This window comes from Labrus mixtus, chromosome 16 (genome assembly GCF_963584025.1).
Source record: "Labrus mixtus chromosome 16, fLabMix1.1, whole genome shotgun sequence".
NCBI classification, from domain to species: domain Eukaryota; kingdom Metazoa; phylum Chordata; class Actinopteri; order Labriformes; family Labridae; genus Labrus; species Labrus mixtus.
In genome coordinates this window covers 8596165-8617582 of record NC_083627.1, presented here as the reverse complement: position 1 = coordinate 8617582, position 21418 = coordinate 8596165, and the positions used below count along the sequence as shown (strand labels likewise).

Here is a 21418-nt window from a genome sequence, read left to right as displayed (position 1 = left end):
AAAGCTCCCATACACCCAATAGACAGCCCATGGACAGATCCCGGAAGTAGTCTAGAACCAATCAGAGAGCAGTCTTAGTGATTTGGTCCGACCTCCTCTGACTAGTTTTAAATTGACAACTGTTGTTTTGGAAATAGAGGCAGGGGACTGAGGAGGTGCGAGAAAGACAGAAGTGACCAAATTATCAAAGTAACGCGGTAATAACAACTTTATTTGGGGGGTTGCAGTAGTTTACTTAGTCGTTTATAGGTGCTGTTTGTCTACTCGGAAATGTGAAAACAAGTGGAGTAGTAACGTCAGGCTGTCGTCGGAGTGAAAAAACTTAATTAACTTTGACAAAGTTTGTTAAAAAAAAATGGATTACGCGCGGGTCGTTTGCTCATTTACAATTCTGTAAAGTGCCGTAATGAGCGTAATGACAGGACGTTGCACTTTTACCACTCGTGTTGTTACATAAACAAACTTTATAAGCTGGACGTTATGTCAGCATCAACAGCAGAAGCCAGCTCGTCATCCCTGCAGCGGGTAACACACAGCGGATCCCCACCAGCCTCCTGCAGCAGCAGCAGCAGCAGCAGCAGCAACAACACCGCGGTCCGGTTACATCCTATCCGCGCCACGGTGCCGTACCAGCTTTTGCGTGGAAATCAGCACAGCCCAACCCGCTCCGTTTCCTCCTCCTTCTCAGCAGCAGCCGGGAGCAACTCGGGAGGACCGACGACGTCCCGTTGCTCCAGTCCCGCCAACCCGAGTGGAAGCGGCTCCTCGGACGGCAGGCTGGTCCCCAAGCAGAGACTGTCACCGCCGGACAGCAGGAGCTCACCTGAACGCTCTCCCCTCTCGCCTCCCCCCAAAGGTAATCCTGTCTTTTTTTATTTTTTTATTTATTTATTTTAAAGTAAAATGCATTTCCTCTTTTGATGCACCCATCTTCGTGCAGATAGCTCGGTGCTAACCTTGCGTGCCTTCGCTGCAAAACCACCTTAACAAATCCGACAAGTGAATGATTTTGGCGACCCATGAACACAAAACATGCATTCACAAACTAGATTAGAAGTTTTTTCGAGCTAGTACGTGCCGCTACTAAATTCGGCGTACGTGTGATCCACCATCAAACACGACATTTGATTAAAATCTCCAATTTTAGACAAGTTCCCACAAGTCGTCATCAGGCGCCACGTTGTTTTGATTAGAGACGCTAGTAAGTGTTGAATAGATTAGATTTATACACAAAAGAGAGCAGTTTATAAAAGTGTAATAACGCCGAATTTTTAAGCTGGCTGTCATTATTCAGAGGAGAGGTGCAAGATGTTTAAATCTCACTAAACTTGTCCAGAAAGCCGAACTACCTTAAATTGCAAGTTTTCCGTAGCAGGTTCAACGTAGCCAGCCGTTCTCTGTAACTACGACGGAACTAGCTTCCAAGGTGCTAGGCTAGATGGCTAGCTTGCTAATTGGGTCATAATACATAAGGGAGCTGATGCCTCTCAATAAAAACACCGTGAAGAGGCATGTTATTGCCATTTTTTCCACAAAATGTCATGCAACCTAGCTCCACTTTGCATCATATTAGCAGTATATATTGTGTAGCACAGCACATATTGGGCTATTTTGTGTGTTTTATATTTCAGTGTCTTGCCTTTAAAAAATGGTGACTTAATGGAAATATTTTGATATTAGCTCATGCAGTCGCAAATGCATCACACAGATGTTATCCTTGCTATGATGAGGGTGAATATGTCAGGACATGGATGCCTGTGTAGTGATGATGCAGCTACTCTGTCGAGGATAAACAGGGCATCACTGTGCTACATGATACGGATGATTAGCCAGATTTTCAGAATATGAAATAAAAATTAAAAGCTTATTTATTAATTCGTTGCATTGGGGTTGTTTACCCGTCATTGAAAAGGAAAAAAAACATGTCGTCAGCTGGTAGCTCTCCATGGCTTCTATGGCAACATTGGGGCCTAGGAGTCAGTGAGACATAAACAGAGCCCTCTGGGCAAGCAGGCCAGCCTCTGTAACTACATGCATGCATGCAGAAATACTATTTGGAACACATTATCAGACCAGAAGACATGTCAACAACAGGAATTTAATTATCTTTTGAATACACTAAATTATATATGGCATTTGCACAATGCTGCAAACATTCAGCACGTGTCCTGGTTACTACATGTTTACTGCATACTTTTGTGAAGAGCGCCTCTGGATTAAGATATAACATGCTTTCACATGCTCTTTACGTTGAGTATTTACGCTCTCAGACATCATGACGGTAACAGTGGCGTGTTCAGGATATTTGGATCAGGGTGGCACTGAGCATGGACCCCTGCCAACTACAACTAAAGATGACCTTTGCTTAACAATGACAGTGGCTAGAAACCTCCAGAAGGAAGCTACAGTCATCACTTACTTATAGATAGATAGAATCATTGTTTTAACATAAATAATATAACTGTGCAATGTCTGCCTGAATATTTTATGATTAAATTCAATTCAAGGTTCTGCAATAACACCATAGGACTAGAGATGCACCGATTGGGGAAAATCAGGGCTGATGCCAATACCGATGTTTGTGTCATGACTAGGGAAGTAAAGATTAATCGTGAGGCAGTTAAAAATCCGTTCAGAGGTGTCAAGGTTCACATCGGTACTCTGAAAAGTGAAACGCAGTAATATCGTGAGCGTCAGCAGCTGTAAAGCCGAGGCGGTTGGTTGTAACACGCAGGCGTTGTCATGGCAGCTGCAGAGGCAAAACCATACTAACAAGCGGGTTTGCCGCCCCGCTCGCCCAAACGAGTGCAAGAGCCAAAGAGATTAAGAGGTGCATTGGTGTTTTCATGAAAAAAATTAAAGGAATATTTTTCAGTAATCTCGTAATTTGTCTTCAGTCTCATATTTTGTAAAATAAATCATGAGAGAATCGTATCATGAGTTGAGTGAACCATTACATCCCTAGTCATGGTTTCTTTTGATGTAAGACTCACAATGCCACCATATCTTCTCTAGTTTTTACAATGAAAAAGACGATTCGCTGAATCAGTAGTTGGTGTACTGGATGCCAGCATTAAATTGATTTGAGCACAACAAACATCGGCTACTGACATCATTTCATGACATTCGTTATTTGCTGATGTGCTGATATCGATATCGGCCGATACTGAAGTCGAAACCGATGCATCGGTGCATCCCTACATAGCCATTTAATGAATTCACTCTTGTACATCCAATGGCTAAAAACACATAAGTTCAAAGTTTTCTTACTGAACTCTTTCAGACATTTAAATAATAATTAATCTGCCATATTCAGATCACTATTTTCATTACAAAATCATTTTTTAGTTGGGATATTTTGGTGTAATGTGTTCCTTCTGAATCCAAAAGCCACTAAATTAGCACCAATAAATGAGGCTAGCTGACAGCTAGCTTTAGCTTCATCTCACTGCATCAACATGGTGTGAACGCATGAACATTACACTCATTCCTCCATTCTACATGCATGCTAAATGTACACATGCTGAGTGAGAAAGCATTGCTTGTTTCTGCAAAACAATTGTTCTTACTTGTTACAAAAAAGTCTGACGTTTGAAATGTGTTTATTGTAAATCCTCACATGAAGATAATGATGACATTGCAATGAATTAAGCAGCATTAGCCAAGACTTTCGTAACACATACTGGCAGCTGTGGAAACTTTGTACGCCTCCACAAACAGTGTTGTGTGTCTTTGCATGTTTTAAAGCTCATTTTATCCCAGTTCAAGTTTAGAAGACAAAGATCCTGTTAGCTGTGATACAAAAACAAATAAGACTCAGGACTCTAGGGTTGAGACTAGAATCTGTCAATATGATATGAATCACAATGCAGCAGTTAAATATGATGTGATTGCATGGCTATATCACACTTTTTAAATGCATTAAATATTGGACATTAGAGGTGGGGGGGGGTGGATACAGCAAAGTATTACGTTATTTTGCGTTGTGATATTATATCGTCTTTAATGTCGGGTGGCAACTACCGTTTAAGTTGCGCCCCCGCCTTTCCCAGTGTTTGGGGGGTTGTTATTACAGGTTTAATTTATTGAACTTTTATTGAACATTTTTCATATTTTTATTGAGAAAAAAAATTACATGGCAATAATTATCGTTATCGTTTTATCGCCCAGTCCTATGTCCAGTTCAGTTGGATTAGACTGAAGTACCAAGAGTTCAGGTTGTGAGGAGCATGCAGCATTTTACAGAGTTTGACTTTAATCACAGTGTCGGTCACTCAGTCTGTGGGCTTTACTCCCATTGGATAGAAATAAAAAGAGTGAAGTGAGATGAATAGACTGAGAATGTTTTCTTATTTGACAACAGTTATTGATTTAGTTTTATTTTGTAAACATAATATGATTTATTATGTTATGTTAGAGTTTTAGAGTTTGGACTCCAGGATGTAGAAACGGACACAAAGTCAGTCTTTAAGGTGTTTAATGTAGATTGTTGTAAAAAAAGGTTTAAGGCAGGTGGTGGTAAAAATTCTTCAGGCAGCAAGGCCAAACGAAACCACAGGCAGGCGGTGAGGCTCACAGGCAGGCTGCACACAAAACAAAACAGGTCAGACCACGATTGAAACATGTGAACAAAAATCACTCCAACAACTTTACAACAGTAACGCTAGTAGTGAGAGACTGTGTACCAACTGCAAAGGGATAATCTGGCACAGGAGTGGTGTCTTGATCTGTCTTTATGGCAGGAGTGACGACCTAACGAGAACCAGGTGCTCCTGGTTACAGAGACCCAGCTCAGCTCAGCCACACCCTCCACTGCACACACACACACACACACACACACACACACACACACACACACACACACACACACACACACACACACACACTGCCAGAGAGAAAACAGAAATAGGAGAGGAAAAACACACAAATAACACCAAATGCAGAATAAAACACCACAAACACATCACCAGGACAATATTGTATCGCAATTCTCAGCATGTTGCAAAATGTTTAGAACCGCAAAGATATCGAGTCGCGTCTCAAGTATCGTGATAATACCGTGTCGTTGGAACACTATTGGACATAAAGAACACACTATCATCTGCAAAGTGACAGAATTCACATTTCATTCGACAGCTAACCTACGACAGAGTGTGTTTCTGTAAGTTTAGAGAAAGAAGGTCGTATGATGGCAGAGTTATCTATGGATGTCTTTGTCCTCGTGCTTGTTTGGTTCTGATCCCAGTGTGACCTGTAACCACAAATTTGACTGTCGGGTTACAACAATGAGTACATGTCACAATGACAGATGGTCAGAACTAGTCAGCAGATGGACGTGTTCCATGTTTAGTACTTGCTCAACCTTTCTGACAATCCTCGAGGTACTTGTTGCTTCAGTATGTGGAAACTAGTAATTTGATAAATGTAGCAGGTTTGCCTTCAACCCCCCTTAAATGAACTTTTAACTCTCTGCTGTAAAAGTCAAATCAAGTCATTTATCGTTCTAATGCAACTCAAAATCAAAAGTTCATAATCATCATAATCAGGCCCATGTTCAGACTTTTTAAAATATAATTGGGGGGGGGGGGCTTCCAGAAAAAAGGTTAGAACCCACTAGTCTAAATTGCACAAACACATTGGCAGCGTTAATGACACGTTGTCAATGTATTTGTGCAATTTCAACAGTGTGCAGTTTTCTTGCAATTCTCCCATAATTAAAACAGAAATTACCCAATATTTGGTGTCTGCCTTGGACCTAACACCAAACAGGTATTGATTTTGGCTGATTTTGAATTTAATCATGTCAAAGTTTAAAATTCTGGTGTCAAGACAACCAAGCCAAGTGTTTTTTTTTTTTTTTTATAGGATGTGGAACCTTTGCCTACCGTTACCCTGACATGGCAGGTGATTGTTTTTTTTTAAAGAATTTTATCAAGGAAGGGAATCTGACAGATGGTTATTAAGTCACTGCTTCCTGATTCATCAGAACTTTGTACTGCAAAACCTCACGTAAGCCAAAATAAAATCTGTGCCAACAGTTTACAAGTCTGTGTACAAGTCTGTGTGCAGGTATTTGCAAATTTTCTTAAACCAGTCAGCTACTCTTTGACCAATGGTTACCAAACTTTTTCCTGAAAATATTTTCATCTGAGGAAGCAATTAAAAATCAAACTGCAACATGAAACTTCCACATATTTTAAGAAGTAACAACAGGAACAGCTTTAAATATATTTTTTAAAACCTGACCCTCTGAAGATAAACAACTCCTTTAAAATAATTAATATGATGAAAATCTTCTTTTAAGATTCATATCTTCAGTCCTGCAATCATTTGAAAGACTGGTTTGGGCTTGTTTTGTGCTACAGGTTCAGCTGCATTTTCAATGGCCACCTTTTTTTGTCCTGAATGAGGCAACTGAAGAAAAACCGACCTCACATAGGTAGGATGTGACAAAAGGAGGGAGTGTGGCTTTATTTACTAACCACCATTGTACAGGCCAAACTATTGGCGAGATATGATTCATCAACTTTTCTTGTTTTTTTTTTTTCATAGTTGCGATGTCAGGTGTAGATTCAGTTGTCAGTCTTACGTTTACCTGGAAGTCCTCTTACAATAGCGATGCTTTGATAGCGGTATAAACAGTAGCTCTTTGTTATGACATTTGTTGTTAAGATTTTTTTTAAATATAAGTTGCTTATCAGTTATGATTCATTGAGTTGAAATATGTTTAGTTTTTATACGCACATCACGTAGGTGCAGGGCAAAAACTTATCATCATGTCTTCTTAATTAGTTTTTGAAATATGCTTTGTACCTTGAATTTTAAAATTTCAACAACATATCAGCTACAAACCTGAGATTGACTCCAAAGAAGAAAATAATCTCTTTGTGAAAATAGTGCATCTACCTCCTAATTACAACCAAGGACGATAGAAAATGAAGTGTCACATTCTAATTGTTTTTTTCCCAATCAGTAATGACAAAACTCCAGATATAAACGACTTTTTGGTTTGAAGTTTTAGTACTTTTTGGGTTGACCTCTGACACTTATCCATTCATGTTCAGCTATTTTCCGTCAATAAAAACTAGCAACATGCAAAGAGGGAAAACATGCATTTAATTCATGCCTAAAATATGTAGTTTAGAATGCAAATTGCTGGTGGTTTGGTGTGCCAAGCCAAATCATGCAGTGACTATGCCAGAAAAGTATAATCTCTACAAAAAGCAATAAAAACTGGGCAAAAACATAAAGTTTAAGTGGTGAAAACAGAGATGAATAACTAATGTCTCACACACTTTTAATCTCTACTTTCAAAGAATAAAAGTGTGTCTATAAGAGGCGATGAAATGTCTTGCACAAATCAGGAGTGTCTGTTTTTCGTCAGTGTGGTGATGAAAGCTGCAGCTGCATAGTATAACTCTGATCATTCTCTGAGGTTATGTAACCACACATCATGTCAGGAAGTAGTTCGCTTGTTTCAGTTTTAGTCATTGATCTGAGCCTGCAGGGTCACAACCATTCAAGAAACCTTATAAATGATTTGAGGTTTTGTGTGAAGTTAATTTTTATTACTTTACTGTGCATCCCAAAGTCTAACGTTTATGATCTGGCTGGTTTAAATAGACAGGTTTTGAAATACAGAAGAAGCTGGGTAAGCAAAATATCTACACATGTTTCTGCCTTTTTTTTGGTAATGTTGGACCAACAATTATCAATATATCCCTGATATTTACACTAGGTATAACTTCTGTTTCTCCTTAGTGCTCTTTCACCTGCAGCATCGTCAACAGTACTTTTAAACTAACACTGTATGTCCAAATGTACAGCGTGCTACTCAGATTGTCCTGCTATATATAGGCTCTATGTTAAAAGCTTTCCTGATTACATAACTTTGTTTAGACCCTAGTTAAGTTGTGAGTCTTTTATAGAGGCAAATGGGCTTGGATTTAGACCACGATAAAGCACTGCACTGTTGTGCTTTTAAGGAAGGATTTAATACAGCTACAGGACAATCATTGTCTAGTGTTATATCAAAAAGGCCTGTCATGATACCTTGAGTATGTCTCATTTTGTTTGTTATCAACATTTCATGACACTAGAATAAACTTTTCTCTACCTTTGTGCTGGAGCTTATCGGTTCTGCTCTGGGTATGCTGGTTTTATTTTTGTTCGTTTGTTTTCTGTGTTTTGGTTTTCTTTAGCAGTTCTAGTGAGCTGGTGTTCAGAGCTTGTGATGATTTGTTTTTGTATTTATGTCCAGAAGAACATCAGTCATCCAAATAATTTCAAATGGACAATTTGATGACAAAAGTAGTTATCGTAAGAGGGCGTGTATTAAATTAAATGTTAAGGTGTCCCGCAAGGGTCTATTCTTGGACCTCTTTTATTTTTATTATAAATAATACTATCACTTATATATAACGACAAGGCTATCAAACCATGGCATCATATAAATAAATTATATACTATTTTATCGTACATGGTTCCCTATATAAAAATATCCTAATGTCAGAGAGGGAAGCTATGTAGCTAGCCAGTATCTTAGTAAATGTGTACCTGACCTTATACCGGTGTGCCCTAACCACAAATGTGTAAATACAGCCTGTGTAATCAGGGATGATTTACAGCTCGGTTACAAGGTGAAAAGGATTAACTGCCTGCCAGCAGCACTATGAGTCCACAGGACGAGGATGATATCAGGCTTTGCTGCACTGAGAGATCCTCATTAAAGATTGAAATCATAAAAAGCTGCTATTTTAAAGACACCGTAATTCCAGACTTTTACAAGCTAAACACAGAGTTTTCTGTGCATGATACTTTCCAGTAGATCTGCTTAAGTGCTGGTCTAGAAAAGTCCTTCTAAACAGAGCAATAGTGACAGAAGAAGGACTGCGTGAGAGAAGAGCATATCCTTCCTCGGGTGCAATTCTTTGGTACTTCGTTGAGCTTCTTAAAACACTTGGAGGGTCATGGCCAAGACTTATTTAGTCCCTGGAGTGTACTTGTAATCCTATCGATTTCTAGTACGTGACCTGGCCCCCTTACCTGGTTTAATAGGATTTTCCAATGTTGGACTAGAAACCAGGAGGACACCAGATTACAACTGGAACATTGGCTGATAAGGCATCGTGTGAGAGTACACATGGGATGGTGCATGAGGTCTGTTGTCCTAAACCCCCAGTGTGTGACCATGTTGTGCTTATAAAATGTGTTTCCATGGATGATGTTTCAGTCCGTCTCTGGAACTTCACTCTGATTTATTATGATAAACGTATCTGGAAATCGTTGGAGCTAAAAAAGTCTGTTCATTTTTCCAGCTCAGTTGTCAGAACTGTAAATGATCACATTCAATTGCTGATTTTCATTATCATATTGAACAAGATAGCTATGTCATTCAGCCAGTTATAGCTGATAAAATATATCACAGTGAGTTGTCAGGTCAGCCAAAAAGAGAAAACCTTAGTCACCAGTAAAGAAGGTGAGGTTAAAAATGTAAAATAATTTAAGGTGATAAGTCTCCCACTGTTTTTGTAAACTGTGCTGTGCACGAATGGAAAGCTTGAAACCACAAACTTGCTGAATAAAAACATGAACATCAACGCTAATGCAACAATGCCTAAATGGAATGACAACCAATGAACAGGGTCAATGGATCACTAATAATTTTCACTCTCAGTTTTTCTCCCTATTATTTAAGACGATTCAATTGGTTTGTAAATATCAAAATATGGTGAAAAATGCTCAACACACCCCCAGTGCCCAAAGTGACATCTTCAAATCTTCTATTGTCCAGACAACTGTTGTAACATGGCTGTAGTCGCAGTGAGTCAGCGTTACCGGAGAGGCATTTTAAAAGCCCAATGATGCTGGTGGCCATAATAAACATACATAAAGCCGTTTTCGCATGTGCAGTCCTGAAAATATCTAGATAATTTCAGGAGATTCTCCGGACCTAGCCGTTCACATATGCTCCTCACAGTGGGAGACTATCCCTGTCAGAGGGGCGGGGGGTCTCCCGAGGTAAGACATAATGCAGCCGTTTAATTATGTGCACGGAGATTGTAGGGGTCTAATGCATACACTCTATGCACCGTGCAGCAGTCACAGTATAGAAATGTCACTCCCATTGGCTCAAGGTGAATTCTCCGGAGAATATCCTGCTGCTCACTCAGACTTAAGAAAAAATACTAGGGGTCTGGACGGAGAAACTCCGGGAGAAGTCAGAGTGAAAAACTTGCTGTTTGCATTCGCTCATACAGCTCGTCCTGGAAATATCACTCCGCTGAGTGCAGCAAATCTTCAGTTCTACTCACCAGCTGATGTTAGGGGTCTGCTGTTGGTCTGCTTTTGACTGAATGAACACAAAACAAACCCAGACAATGATCTTAGAGATGCTAAAAGCTGCGCAGAGTTAGCGCATATATTCAGATGATTCTTCTCACGACTCACTGCTGGTGTTTCTGTTCCATTAAGCTAATGTTGCCCTGTGTCTTTCTTCTTCTTTTTTTTTAATCTGTGCAGTTGAAAGGACAAAACCCCAGCAGGTGCGGAGCTCGGGGGCCATTTGGCGGACTTCCTCCCTGGGCACTATCGCAGGGCCCTACCTCACCGGGCAGTGGCCTCGTGACCCCCACGTGCACTACCCATCTTGTATGAAAGATAAATCCACACAGGTGAGCCTCTTTTCATTTGAATGTGTCATGCTACACACCTTCCCCTGCAGAGATGAGAATATTTATGTAGCATTTTAGAATCAGAAAAAAGGGACCATGACAGTTCAGATAGAGCAGGTGATGCAGGTTCCAGCCTGTCATTGTAAGATTATGTGAATGAATCAGTTTGCATGTTACATAGGCTTGACATTAAATTACCAAAGGGCCACATTTCCTGAGGCTTGATGTGCAGAAGATGCCAAACCATCTGCTTCCAACACGTGTCTTTTCATGTTGTTTGCAAGATCACTCTGCTGATTGCAAACTTACAAAAGAAAGGATTTCACAAAAAAAAAAAGTCTTGACTTTCATCTGCTGCAGTCTGAGTGATGACTGTGTGATTCATCAGACTTTAAAGTGTCTACAGCTACTCTTCACAGTGTTCGATTCATGCTAGGGATGGGAAATAGATAAAAAATACTTCCAGATATTCACTGGCATCTATTCAACCATTATTTGATCCACGCTAGCAAACACTCGCAGAACTATTTACTTAATCACATCAATGTGAGTTTTATTTTAAATGTCAAAAAATAGGTAACGGTATAAAAAAAATAGCATTTTCAATATATAATACACAGACATGAATCATTTCTCTTGCTGTTAGAATTACTCTATCATACACCATAACTCAGTGTGTATCAGGCTTCATACTTCACGTAGCTGTTCAAATCGAACATCAAACTTGCCTCTGATTGTTCTGTGGATGCATCTTCTGCTGGATGCGTGGCTCTCAAATGCATAGTTGTTAAAGACTTGTGTTGTGCTAGTTTTTCCATGTCAAGTTACACTTGAACTAATTTTCTTAAACTTTTTGTTGAATGTTTTTAACACAGAACTGTCACGTGACCCTGATGCTTTCTTCTTCTTTTGTAATTGTCGGTTAGCAGTCAGCTTTCAAATGTGTTACAGCCATTTGAATACTTTTTTTCATATTAATGACCATTTAAATATTCATAACTCATGACCCATCCTGCACCATACCAGGGTGGATCACATCCTTTGGGTCGTGTGTGTTTGAATCCTCTCCATGGATTTATTACAGTGTTCACTTTGACTGTCAAACTTCGGTGCGATCTTATTTCTCATGCCTTGATGGTGGAAGTGCTCTGTGTCATTCTTGACCTTAATTTGTGCCCACACCTCCCTGCCCTGTGATCGGCCGCCTGCTGCTGAACCATAGATGTCCCTGCATTAACACACACACACACACACACACACACACATGCACACACACGCACAATGTTCCTTACATCCTGTGCTACGCTGTGACATTTCCCACCTACGCATCTGTGGAGCTTCAAAAGCCCGATGACCTGTTTGCTCTCAGTTCACCGTTTATTATTAACTCTTGAAGAGACACAAAGGCCTGCTTGTTTGAGTCTGTGTGTGTGTGTGTGTGTGTGTGTGTGTGTGTGTGTGTGTGTGTGTGTGTGTGTGTGTGTGTGTGTGTGTGTGTGCGCGTGCATTTGGTACTGTTCGATTAATCGTTTCCTACGCAGGGATGTCTTCCCCTTTTAAAATCGGGAACCTGCACAATACTTGCTAGCTAGCGTTAGCTCCACAGCAGTCAGTAACTGAACAGAGAAGAGTCTGAGATGAAATCTGCTCGACATGCTTAAAGAAGAGCGAGTGGACAGATTTAAGAACCGACATTAACATTTAAAAAAGGGCTGAGTATTAATTTGATAGTGGCTGGACGTTTATTCAAATATTGAACATATTTTCCTCATGTTATGGAGGCCTAATCTAACTGGGCTCTCACTTCCTATCCTCCCTATGCAAATGCAAGATCAAGCAGTCTTTGTCAACATCATTATTAAAACGGTTAATAAAATGTAGGATACAGTAGACATAGGACACTATTGTAAGTACTTATAATTCAGCTTGAGTATTGAGAGTTTGTGCTGCTGAGGTTGTACTCACTGGCTCGCTGCTCTGATGTAATCAAATGACCCTTTAGGTCAGAGTGAGACGAGAAAGACAGCGGTCCAGTTTCCTCTGGGTGTTGGATGGAGAGCTTGTATTGCATTAGTGTGTGTGTGTGTGTGTGTGTGTGTGTGTGTGTGTGTGTGTGTGTGTGTGTGTGTGTGTGTGTGTGTGTGTGTGTGTGTGTGTGTGTGTGTGTGTGTGTGTGTGTGTGTGTGTGTGTGTGTGTGTGTGTGTGTGTGTGTGTGTGTGTGTGTGTGTGTGTGTGTGTGTGTGTGTGTGTGTGTGTGTGTGTGTGTGTGTGGTTGTTTTCTTGGAAGAGACAGTTCAGTGAAGTGCTCTCTCACTTTGTCACTGAGCCCAGCTCAGCTTTCACTGAGCTCTGTGAATACTGTGTGTGTGTGTGTGTGTGTGTGTGTGTGTGTGTGTGTGTGTGTGTGTGTGTGTGTGTGTGTGTGTGTGTGTGTGTGTGTGTGTGTGTGTGTGTGTGTGTGTGTGTGTGTGTGTGTGTGTGTGTGTGTGTGTGTGTGTGTGTGTGTGTGTGTGTGTGTGTGTGTGTGTCCATGCTTCCTCTATGAATCTGTCACATTCATCATCCGTTACTGGAGTTGTTTTCTTCTGGAACAGTTCTCTAGTGGGAACAAAACTACAACAACAGAATTATATTAAAGCAGAATGATCTTTTAGTCTCGATGAGAAAAATGTTTCAGGGTTCCTGCAGATCCTTAAGAAGTCTTGAAAAGTCTTTTTAAGATTTGGGGGGCATTACCTCAGTCTCTAAGGATTTTGGTTGGGAACTTGAGGGTTGTCGGTTCAAGTCCTGGTGCAGACCAAAATTTAGAAGTTGGTCTGGTAGCTGGAGAGGTGCCAGGTCACTTCCTGAGTTCTGCTGAGGTGCCCTTGAGCAAGGCACCGAACCCCATGTCTCTCAATGACAGAGTGTAATCCAGAATTTCACCCTGGGATTAATAAAGTTTGTAAAAAAAAAAAAAAGAGTGTGCAGCACCCCAGAAAGTTGTACTGGAAAGATTTATTTTTGGGCTTTTTATGTCTTTATTGGAGAGATAGGACAGAATCTGAAATCAGAGAGAGAGAGTGGGGAATGACATGCAGGAAAGTTTCCACAGGTCAGATTCAAACCCGGGCCGACTGTCTGCTCCGAGGACAACAGCCTCTGTACATGGGGCGCACAAAGTAACCACTCACCACCCAGATCCATCTATTTTAAATGAATGTGTCTCTGTGATGTTCTTTCAGACTCCTGGATGTTGGAGTGACGAGACTGGAGAGAAGAGGAGCACCCACCAGCGCTCTGCGTCCTGGGGCAGCGCCGACCAGCTCAAAGAGGCATGACACTGATATTAATACTGATACATGTAGCCCGAACTCTTGAGTTAGCATTTATTCTCTGTGCATCCAAGTGTTTGCTCCACTGTTTAGAGGAGATGAAGTGTTCTCTGGAAGAGGTTTTAAGGTTTGAGACTGAAAATGTAAGAAAGCTCACTGAGCTGCTGTAACTTTGGATTATTCAGTTTGATGTCCAGATAGTGCAGGCGGTCTTTTTCTTTGCCGTGTTGACGGTTAAATGCTCCAAAACTCAGAAGTTGGAGGTGGTCATGCAGCCCAGTATGACATCAGGCACTGACACCCACATCAGGAATTATTTTCAAGTGGTCTCTGTATTGTCTTGTGGCGTCTTAAAGAGATACTGAGGAAACAACCACAAGTAACAAATGAGTTGTGCAACGGATCACAGTCGATCCATGATCGTGCATGCACGTGATCTTTGGTCTATTGTGACATCATGGTCGAAAAATAATTAGCTACCAATCAATGCTAGGGATGTAAAGATGAATTGTAAAATCGTGATAAATCGATTCAAAGGTGTCAGGATTCGCATCGGTACTCTGAAAAATGAATCGCAGTAATATGGTGAGCGTCAGCAGCTGTAGAGCAAGATTTAGAAATTGAGGACGCACCACCGTCTTTTAAATCGGAGGTGTGGAAGCATTTTGGCTTCCCCCAAGACAGAAAATGAAAGAGGAGAGAAGATAACAGACGAGACAAAAACTGTGTGCAGATATTACAAGAAGACAGAGAACTACACAAATAACACGACCAACATGATGCAGCATTTAATCCACACCACAACGAGAAGCTCCAATCACCTCCCCTTGTTGAGAGAAAAAAAAAAAACATTAAAAAGCCAAACCACACTGACAAGCGGGTTAGCAGCCCCTAAAGGAGTCTTTTTCACTCATCATCTATCTACAGTCTCATGTAGTAAAATAAATCCTGAGAGAATTGTATCCTCAACCCAGTATCATGTATCGTATCGTGAGGTGAGTGAATCGTTGCATCCTTAATCAATGCAGGTGCTGAGTCGCTGTAAAGGGATAAGATACACATACAACTGCAGAGTGCATTTGGGATGTGTTCAACATTGTCAAAGCTCAAAGAGAAAAATGTGTTTTCTTATATGACAGGAAACTTATCATTGCTTGGAGGATGTTTTGTTGATTGTAGTGTCGATGTTCTCAGGTGAACGCTAACTCGACATGATGCAGCTTTTTCTATTTGTTACAGCCTCCTTAAAAACAGTAAGGCTCAAACCTTTGAAACTGAGACATGTGCAAGAAGGGATGCCCCACAATGATTAACTATTTAAAACATGTCATACTTTCAGAAACACTTGTAACAAGGTTATTTCAAGAAGTCGTTTCTCATCTCCTGGTGCTATTGTCGATGAAGATGGAACGAGTGTTGTATAAAAGCGACTGAAGCACATCTTATTGACGTTTCCTACGGGCTGTGTCACCTCCCGTGTGACATCACAGGTCTGGTATTGTGTCTTTATGGCCATGAAGGCGTGCAGCAGTGACACTCACTTCCTCTGAAGCTGCACCCAGCGTGGCACTATCAGCCCCTCTCAGCTCCAGCGTAGCAGCAGCAGGGAGGTGGCAGATAACGCTATCTCCCTCCTAACTACTCACTTCCCCTCTTTGAAACGACCATAACCCAGTGCAATTTATGGTCAGCCAAGCCCCAGCTGGCTCCTCTCTGCCTGCTGCAGCAGACAGAGGGAACAATGAGGGCCGGCCGGATGACAGCTCAGCAGCGCTCGGTAATGTGTGCACAGCCACGTTACTGAGTTACAGGGCTGCAGAGGACGAGCAGCCGAGACATCAAATCTACAGATGTCAATAGATAAGCTGCTAGGAGCAAAAGGGAGGTCTGCAGACCTACACTGTGCAGCTGCTGCTGAGAAACACACCAGACATGACTGTGCAAAACTTATACATATTGTACGATGTCCTGCCAGAGAAGTTTTGTTGTCTGCGCAGTGGCTCCTATAGGTGCTGATGAAAGTCTAAGAGCCCTGAACCAGCACGCTGACATCAAATGTCAGGCCTTCTGTGGTTTAATTGGCCCTAATTTTTGTGGTGTTTCTGGCACCTTTGGCTCAATCTGCCCATTGTCTGCAGCTTTTTGGAGACCTAAGCACTTTTCACGGGCAGTGGAAGAGCCTGTGAGGTAAATCACTGTATTCACTGCTTAGCTAAGCCATCAGTGGAAAAGAAGGGAAATGGAAGTGAGGAAAACCAGCAAATGCTAGTCCTTTCTACGTCCACGAGCAGAACACAAAGGGCCGACAATGAAAGTCGATGCAACAAAACTGTCTGAGTGATGTAAAAATGGTAGGCAGTCACTGGAGGTCATGGATGGTCATGGAAAACCGCTCTGTCTGTTTTGTCATGGGCATTGCGGACTCCACCCCCCCCCCACCCCCCGGAGCAAACAGAAGGAAGATTGTGAGTTAACGAGATCGCAGCAGTGCGAGTGTGCGAGCTTGATGACCTAATCTCAGAGAAGCTGGACGTCAAGATGAGTGTCCTTATCAATCAATCAATTTTTATTTGGACTTATGTGTCCACCAACAACAATCCACATCACGCACACACGTTGATTCACCTGTTCACCCTTAAAAAAAGAGCATTTACAATATTATTGAACTGATGCCTGATCCAGACTACTTGATACCCATCAACTCGACAAGTTCTCCTTTTGCAGATCACCTGTCTGTACTCTTAATTCCCTCACACATGTCTGTCTTTTGGCCAGAACAATCCTTGTAAGCCAAAAACATTATTATTATTCAAGCTGTTCAAGAAGATTTGTACACCTAAAAGATTCAGTTCATTTAAGGCAGCGTCACCTAAGGGCAGCTCCAGAACTCCAGAACGTTCCCTCGATTGGAAACTATTCTGTCAGCAGAAAAGAAGCCAAGAGTCATTCCTGGACGACATCATGTTTCAAACAAGCGTTAACCTCAGGTGTTCAGAAATTAAGACGATGTGGGAGTGCAAAATCCTGCAGTTCCTTGTGTGTCTGATCTGTGTTGCAAGACTTACGCAGCCCACAAACAAAGGACTGGATGGGTTTATTTCACATTTTTGGGTCTGTAAACACTCGGGTTACCCAAATATATGTCCAGAAACACTGTAGAAGTGGATTTTTCATCACATGTCCCCTTTAAAAGAACGTTTTCTTCTGTTTGAATGTTCAGATTTTAGCTTCAGAAAGTATTGCATGAAATCAAAATATTGAGCTGAGACACTTTTGTTTCAGCCCTCTGCAGTTTCAGGTCAGAGCTCTCGCAGTTGAAAGAAAACCTGAGAAGTGCACGGCCTCAGTGAAGGCTGCGAGGGAAACAAAACCGTTCAGGACTTCACTGTGTGACTGGTTCAGAGGCCCAAAGATCAGGATCACATAACAGGCGGTTCACACAGAGCCGGCATTGATAAGTGCTGCATGTGTTGTGTTTCTGCGGTGAGGAGGGACAGTGTGTGAGGGGATATGTACAGACATGTTCTCCAGTAGGGCTGTTCATAGGAGGACTGGGAGTTCCTCTGACACTGTAAACACATCAACAGTTTGAAGTCTGCTTGTAACACTGTGTGAGTTGTTTCATCTCCCCTCTGAAAACTCTTCACTTATCTCCCTTTGTTTGTTTTTGTTTGTTGGATTTCAGAGGGACTTTAACAGATTGAGAAACATTTACAACGTAATGTACAAATCTATTACGCTGAAAGTCTTTGACAAATCAAAACAAAATCTGATTGATATATTTTGCCAGGGTAAAATAAAAAAACAGCGAGAGCAGGGGGTGCATGTGTACTTTCTGCCAGCTGCAGTGGAAACAGTGACACCTGGTGGAGAGTGTTGGGAAATGCCCCTCCATTTTTTTTTTTTTTTTTTTTTAGGTTTAGTGTAACCATGTTTGGTGTCACTTTATAAAACAGTTAAGTGTTAAATAATGTGATAACTTTGTCACCCAGCTGATGCATCTTTACATCTCCTGTTTCTGCCTCTTGTGTTTCCGGCAGATCGCGAAGCTCCGGCAGCAGCTCCAGCGCGGCAAACAAGGAGGACGTCACAGTAAAGAGAGAGAGCACCTGTCCCCCCTCCAGTACACCACCATCACCTACAGCGCCCTGACCAGCCCCACCAATCACACGTCCACAGCCAGCCTCTATCAGGTAGTGTGCACCTGCTAGAATTAGTTTTTTTCTCAGGACCTCAATGGGGCAGAGCAGATAGAGCATTAGCAGTTGAATTTATAAATCTAAATCTAAATATTTAAAGAGGTAAGCTCAGTGTGCTTTACATCGATGATAAAAACAAAAAAACATGTTTCCACAGTCATGAATAAGACACAGGCATCAAATCAATAAAGTCATACACCCCACAAAGCACACACATCAATACCCAGCTACCTACACAAGTGATCGTATACACACACACACATATTCATATTGGTATGTTTGGGAGAATAGATAGAGGCTTTGAGTTTTTTGCTCCAAAAGTAGAGACAGTAGTGATGGACCTCAGGTCAGCAGGTAGTTTGTTCCAGAGACCACAACAACTGAAGGCCCCCCTCTCCGGACTTTCATCTAATTCTGGGTACGGCTAAAAGACCTCCACCTGATGACCTGGGTGGATATGGAGAAGATATTTTTTAGATAGGACAGCTGAAGAGAGACAGGAAACTTTGGGAGGCAAATGCAGCAAAGTGCCCAGGTGGGATTTGAACCCACAGCTGCTGTAAAGAGGACTACCTGTACAGTATAGCCTCTGTACATGGGGCGGGCGACGTAACCGCCAGGCTCTCGGTTAGAAAATGTTTGCTTTAGCATCAGAAGTAACTTCACACATGTCGTCCCTCTGCAGCAGTTTTCCATGTCGAAGTCGGCTCAGATGCCGCTGTCCAACATCACGGTGCCAAAGCCCTCCATCTCCAGGGTGCCCAGCAGCATGGAGGGCATCAACCACGAGCTGGAGAAGGTCTTCATCAAAGACAACGGAGAGAAGGAGGAGCTGAAGGTGGGGCTCTGTTTCATGATGTTTCAGTGAACCTGTGTTTTTTTTATTTTTTATTTCGTCTCATCTCTGATCACTGCTTCCTCCTCTGCAGTCTCTGGAGGTCCCTGACGGCCGGAGGGCACCCTTCCAGCCTCAGCAGCGCAGCAGCAGCACCCGCAGCGTGGACACCCAGACCCCCTCGGCCCCCGGGCGGTCCAGCAGCTGCTCCAGCCTGTCGCCCTGCCCCTCGCCCGCCTGCCCCCCAGGATCACACGACGGCAGTCCTTACTCCACAGAAGAACTACTCTACGACCGGGATAAAGGTAAACAGAGTCCAGCGTTTGACCTTCTCTGTTACCCCCAGATGTTGAGGATTATCTTTGAATACAGTTGAAGAGAGAGACATCTAGCTCAAAGTGAAAAAGTAGATGGTAGATTTGTTCCAGTTGAACAGCTTAATTGATTTCTACACTGATGGGTGATGGACTTCAGAATGCTACAGAATCATTCAAAAAAATCTGTTGATGTAGACTTCTTTCAGCCTGTCTCTCTCTCCTCTCTCTGTATCTCTGTGTTCAGACAGTGGAAGCAGCTCACCTCTGCCCAAGTTCGCCTCCTCGCCCAAACCAAACAACAGCTACATGTTCAAGCGAGAGCCGCCAGAGGGCTGTGAGAAGATTAAAGCTTTTGACGAACAGAGGTAAACACTGTTTGATGCGTGTGTTCAACCTCATCGCACCCCAGAGCGCCTGCTCTACATTCAGCACAATCCTTCCCAGTGTGTCAAAACACTGACAACAAAGTCAAAGTTCTTGGTGGACCTTGTTGGACAGAAGGGGGGGGGGGGGGGGGAAGAATGCGTCATGGTCTCTGAAGAAAAACATCTGCAAGGCTTCAAAAGTCTTCAGAAAATAAATGCCTGACTAAAAATATCCAATCAAAGATAAAGTTGTGTTTCATGAAAGAAACAACTTGTCTTTTTATTTTGCCAGTTTTTATTGACCTGCAGGAATATTCTAGAATTTAGAGGGTCTACAGGTCTGTAACCTCGCTGCACCCTCTCACTGACCGTGTGTTCGTTTCTCCGCAGCTCCAGACAGTCAGCATCAGCGTCGGTCCCGCTCTTCTCCTGCCCCGACAAAAACAAGGTCAACTTCATCCCGACGGGCTCGGCGTTCTGCCCCGTCAGACTCCCCGGCTCCCTGCACCTCAACCCGGCCTCGCAACCCGAGGAGGACGAGGACGACGACGCGGAGCTGCAGGGGGCCACGTCGCTGTACGGCGCCCCGACTCAGGTCTCCACGAGCACCAGCACAGACGACCCCCCGGAGGAGCCCGGCTCGCCCTCAGAGACCTCAGACCCCCCCACAGACAGCCCGGCCATCAGCTAGACCTGAGCAGAGCTGGCCTCTGGCTTCGGGATCCACCGAGCATCACCACTGACTGTCCCACCAACACCTCCCTCTGCTCCGCTGGGGAGGGGAGGGGGGGGGGGGGCTCTGTCTCTCTGAGCTGACCCCCTCCCCCCCCCCCACCCTTCTATCTCTGCATGACGTAGCAACAATGTCCCAACAACCACCACCGCCACTACAAAAACTCGCCACCTCGTTGTTTGTCCTGCGTTCGGTCGTTGGCAGAGGAGGAGCTGATGGTTACGTGCAGGCATCGGAGCACTATGGATGGGGGGAGGGGCATGCATTTTAAACTGGTAGTATATTTCTGATTAAATTATGTGTTATTGTGTTCAGTTTCAACATTCACAGTATGAATAAGCTCTCTAAACGTATATATACACATATATATCTCTATGAAAAGAAAGAAATGCTCGTTTCAAAAGAAGAAAATCCAAAACCGTGTATTGCTGTGCGACAAAGCGAACGGGAGGAACAGCTGTACTATTCAGGATTCTGTTTACACGATCAAGGTGTCATTGGTAAACCCGCTCTAAAGAGACAAAAAGAGGAAAAAAAAGTCAAAATGGCCGCATATTTGGTTGCACAGCGTCTGCATCTGGCCGCGCGCTTCAGGTATTTCACAATCAGAGTGTGTACTCAGGTAATCTGGTGTGTGTGTGTGTGTGTGTGTGTGTGTCTCCATACAAAGATCTGCAGAACAGGTTTCATTGGTTTTCCTGGTTTCTCTCATTCCCAGACGAATCATTCCTTTAGTTCCAGAGTGCGGTCTGAGAGCAGAGTGTGAGGCTGACGGGTCGATGGTGGGGGACGGGACGGGATGGGACGGGCCACACACACTGTGACTGATTGCACTGACCACTGGGCGTGCGTGTGCGTGTGTGCGTGTGTGCGTGTGTGTGTGTGTGTGTTGAAACATGCTGGACAGACTCTTGGATGATATGCAGCTGTTGTTGTTTTTTTTTTTTTTTTTTTTTTTGCTTGAAGAAGGTGTGTGTGATT

At 42.7% G+C, this 21418-nt stretch overlaps 1 protein-coding gene across 2 annotated transcripts; it reads left to right on the top strand.

Annotated features, from left to right (window-relative positions):
* Nucleotides 1-318: 318 nt before the first annotated feature.
* glcci1a (glucocorticoid induced 1a) lies at nt 319-20963 on the top strand. 2 transcript variants are annotated; one of them, XM_061058928.1, is made up of 8 exons: nt 319-856; nt 10522-10673; nt 13899-13988; nt 18029-18181; nt 18876-19025; nt 19117-19327; nt 19584-19704; nt 20095-20963. In XM_061058928.1, the coding sequence occupies exons 1-8, from the start codon at nt 481-483 to the stop codon at nt 20393-20395; spliced, it is 1554 nt and encodes a 517-aa protein (XP_060914911.1). In that variant the 5' UTR covers nt 319-480; the 3' UTR covers nt 20396-20963. The 2 variants fall into 2 exon arrangements, with proteins under 2 accessions (XP_060914911.1, XP_060914910.1); XM_061058927.1 differs by having other exon boundaries at nt 320-856; nt 18873-19025.
* Nucleotides 20964-21418: the final 455 nt, after the last annotated feature.

What these genes read in the sequence shown, in the direction of transcription:
- glcci1a (XM_061058927.1), top strand. Translation starts at nt 481, where the DNA reads ATGTCAGCATCAACAGCAGAAGCCAGCTCGTCATCCCTGCAGCGGGTA. An exon ending in TGAAAGATAAATCCACACAG is followed by an intron (nt 10,674 to 13,898) that starts GTGAGCCTCTTT and finishes ATGTTCTTTCAG; the next exon opens with ACTCCTGGATGTTGGAGTGA. An exon ending in GCGCCGACCAGCTCAAAGAG is followed by an intron (nt 13,989 to 18,028) that starts GCATGACACTGA and finishes TGTTTCCGGCAG; the next exon opens with ATCGCGAAGCTCCGGCAGCA.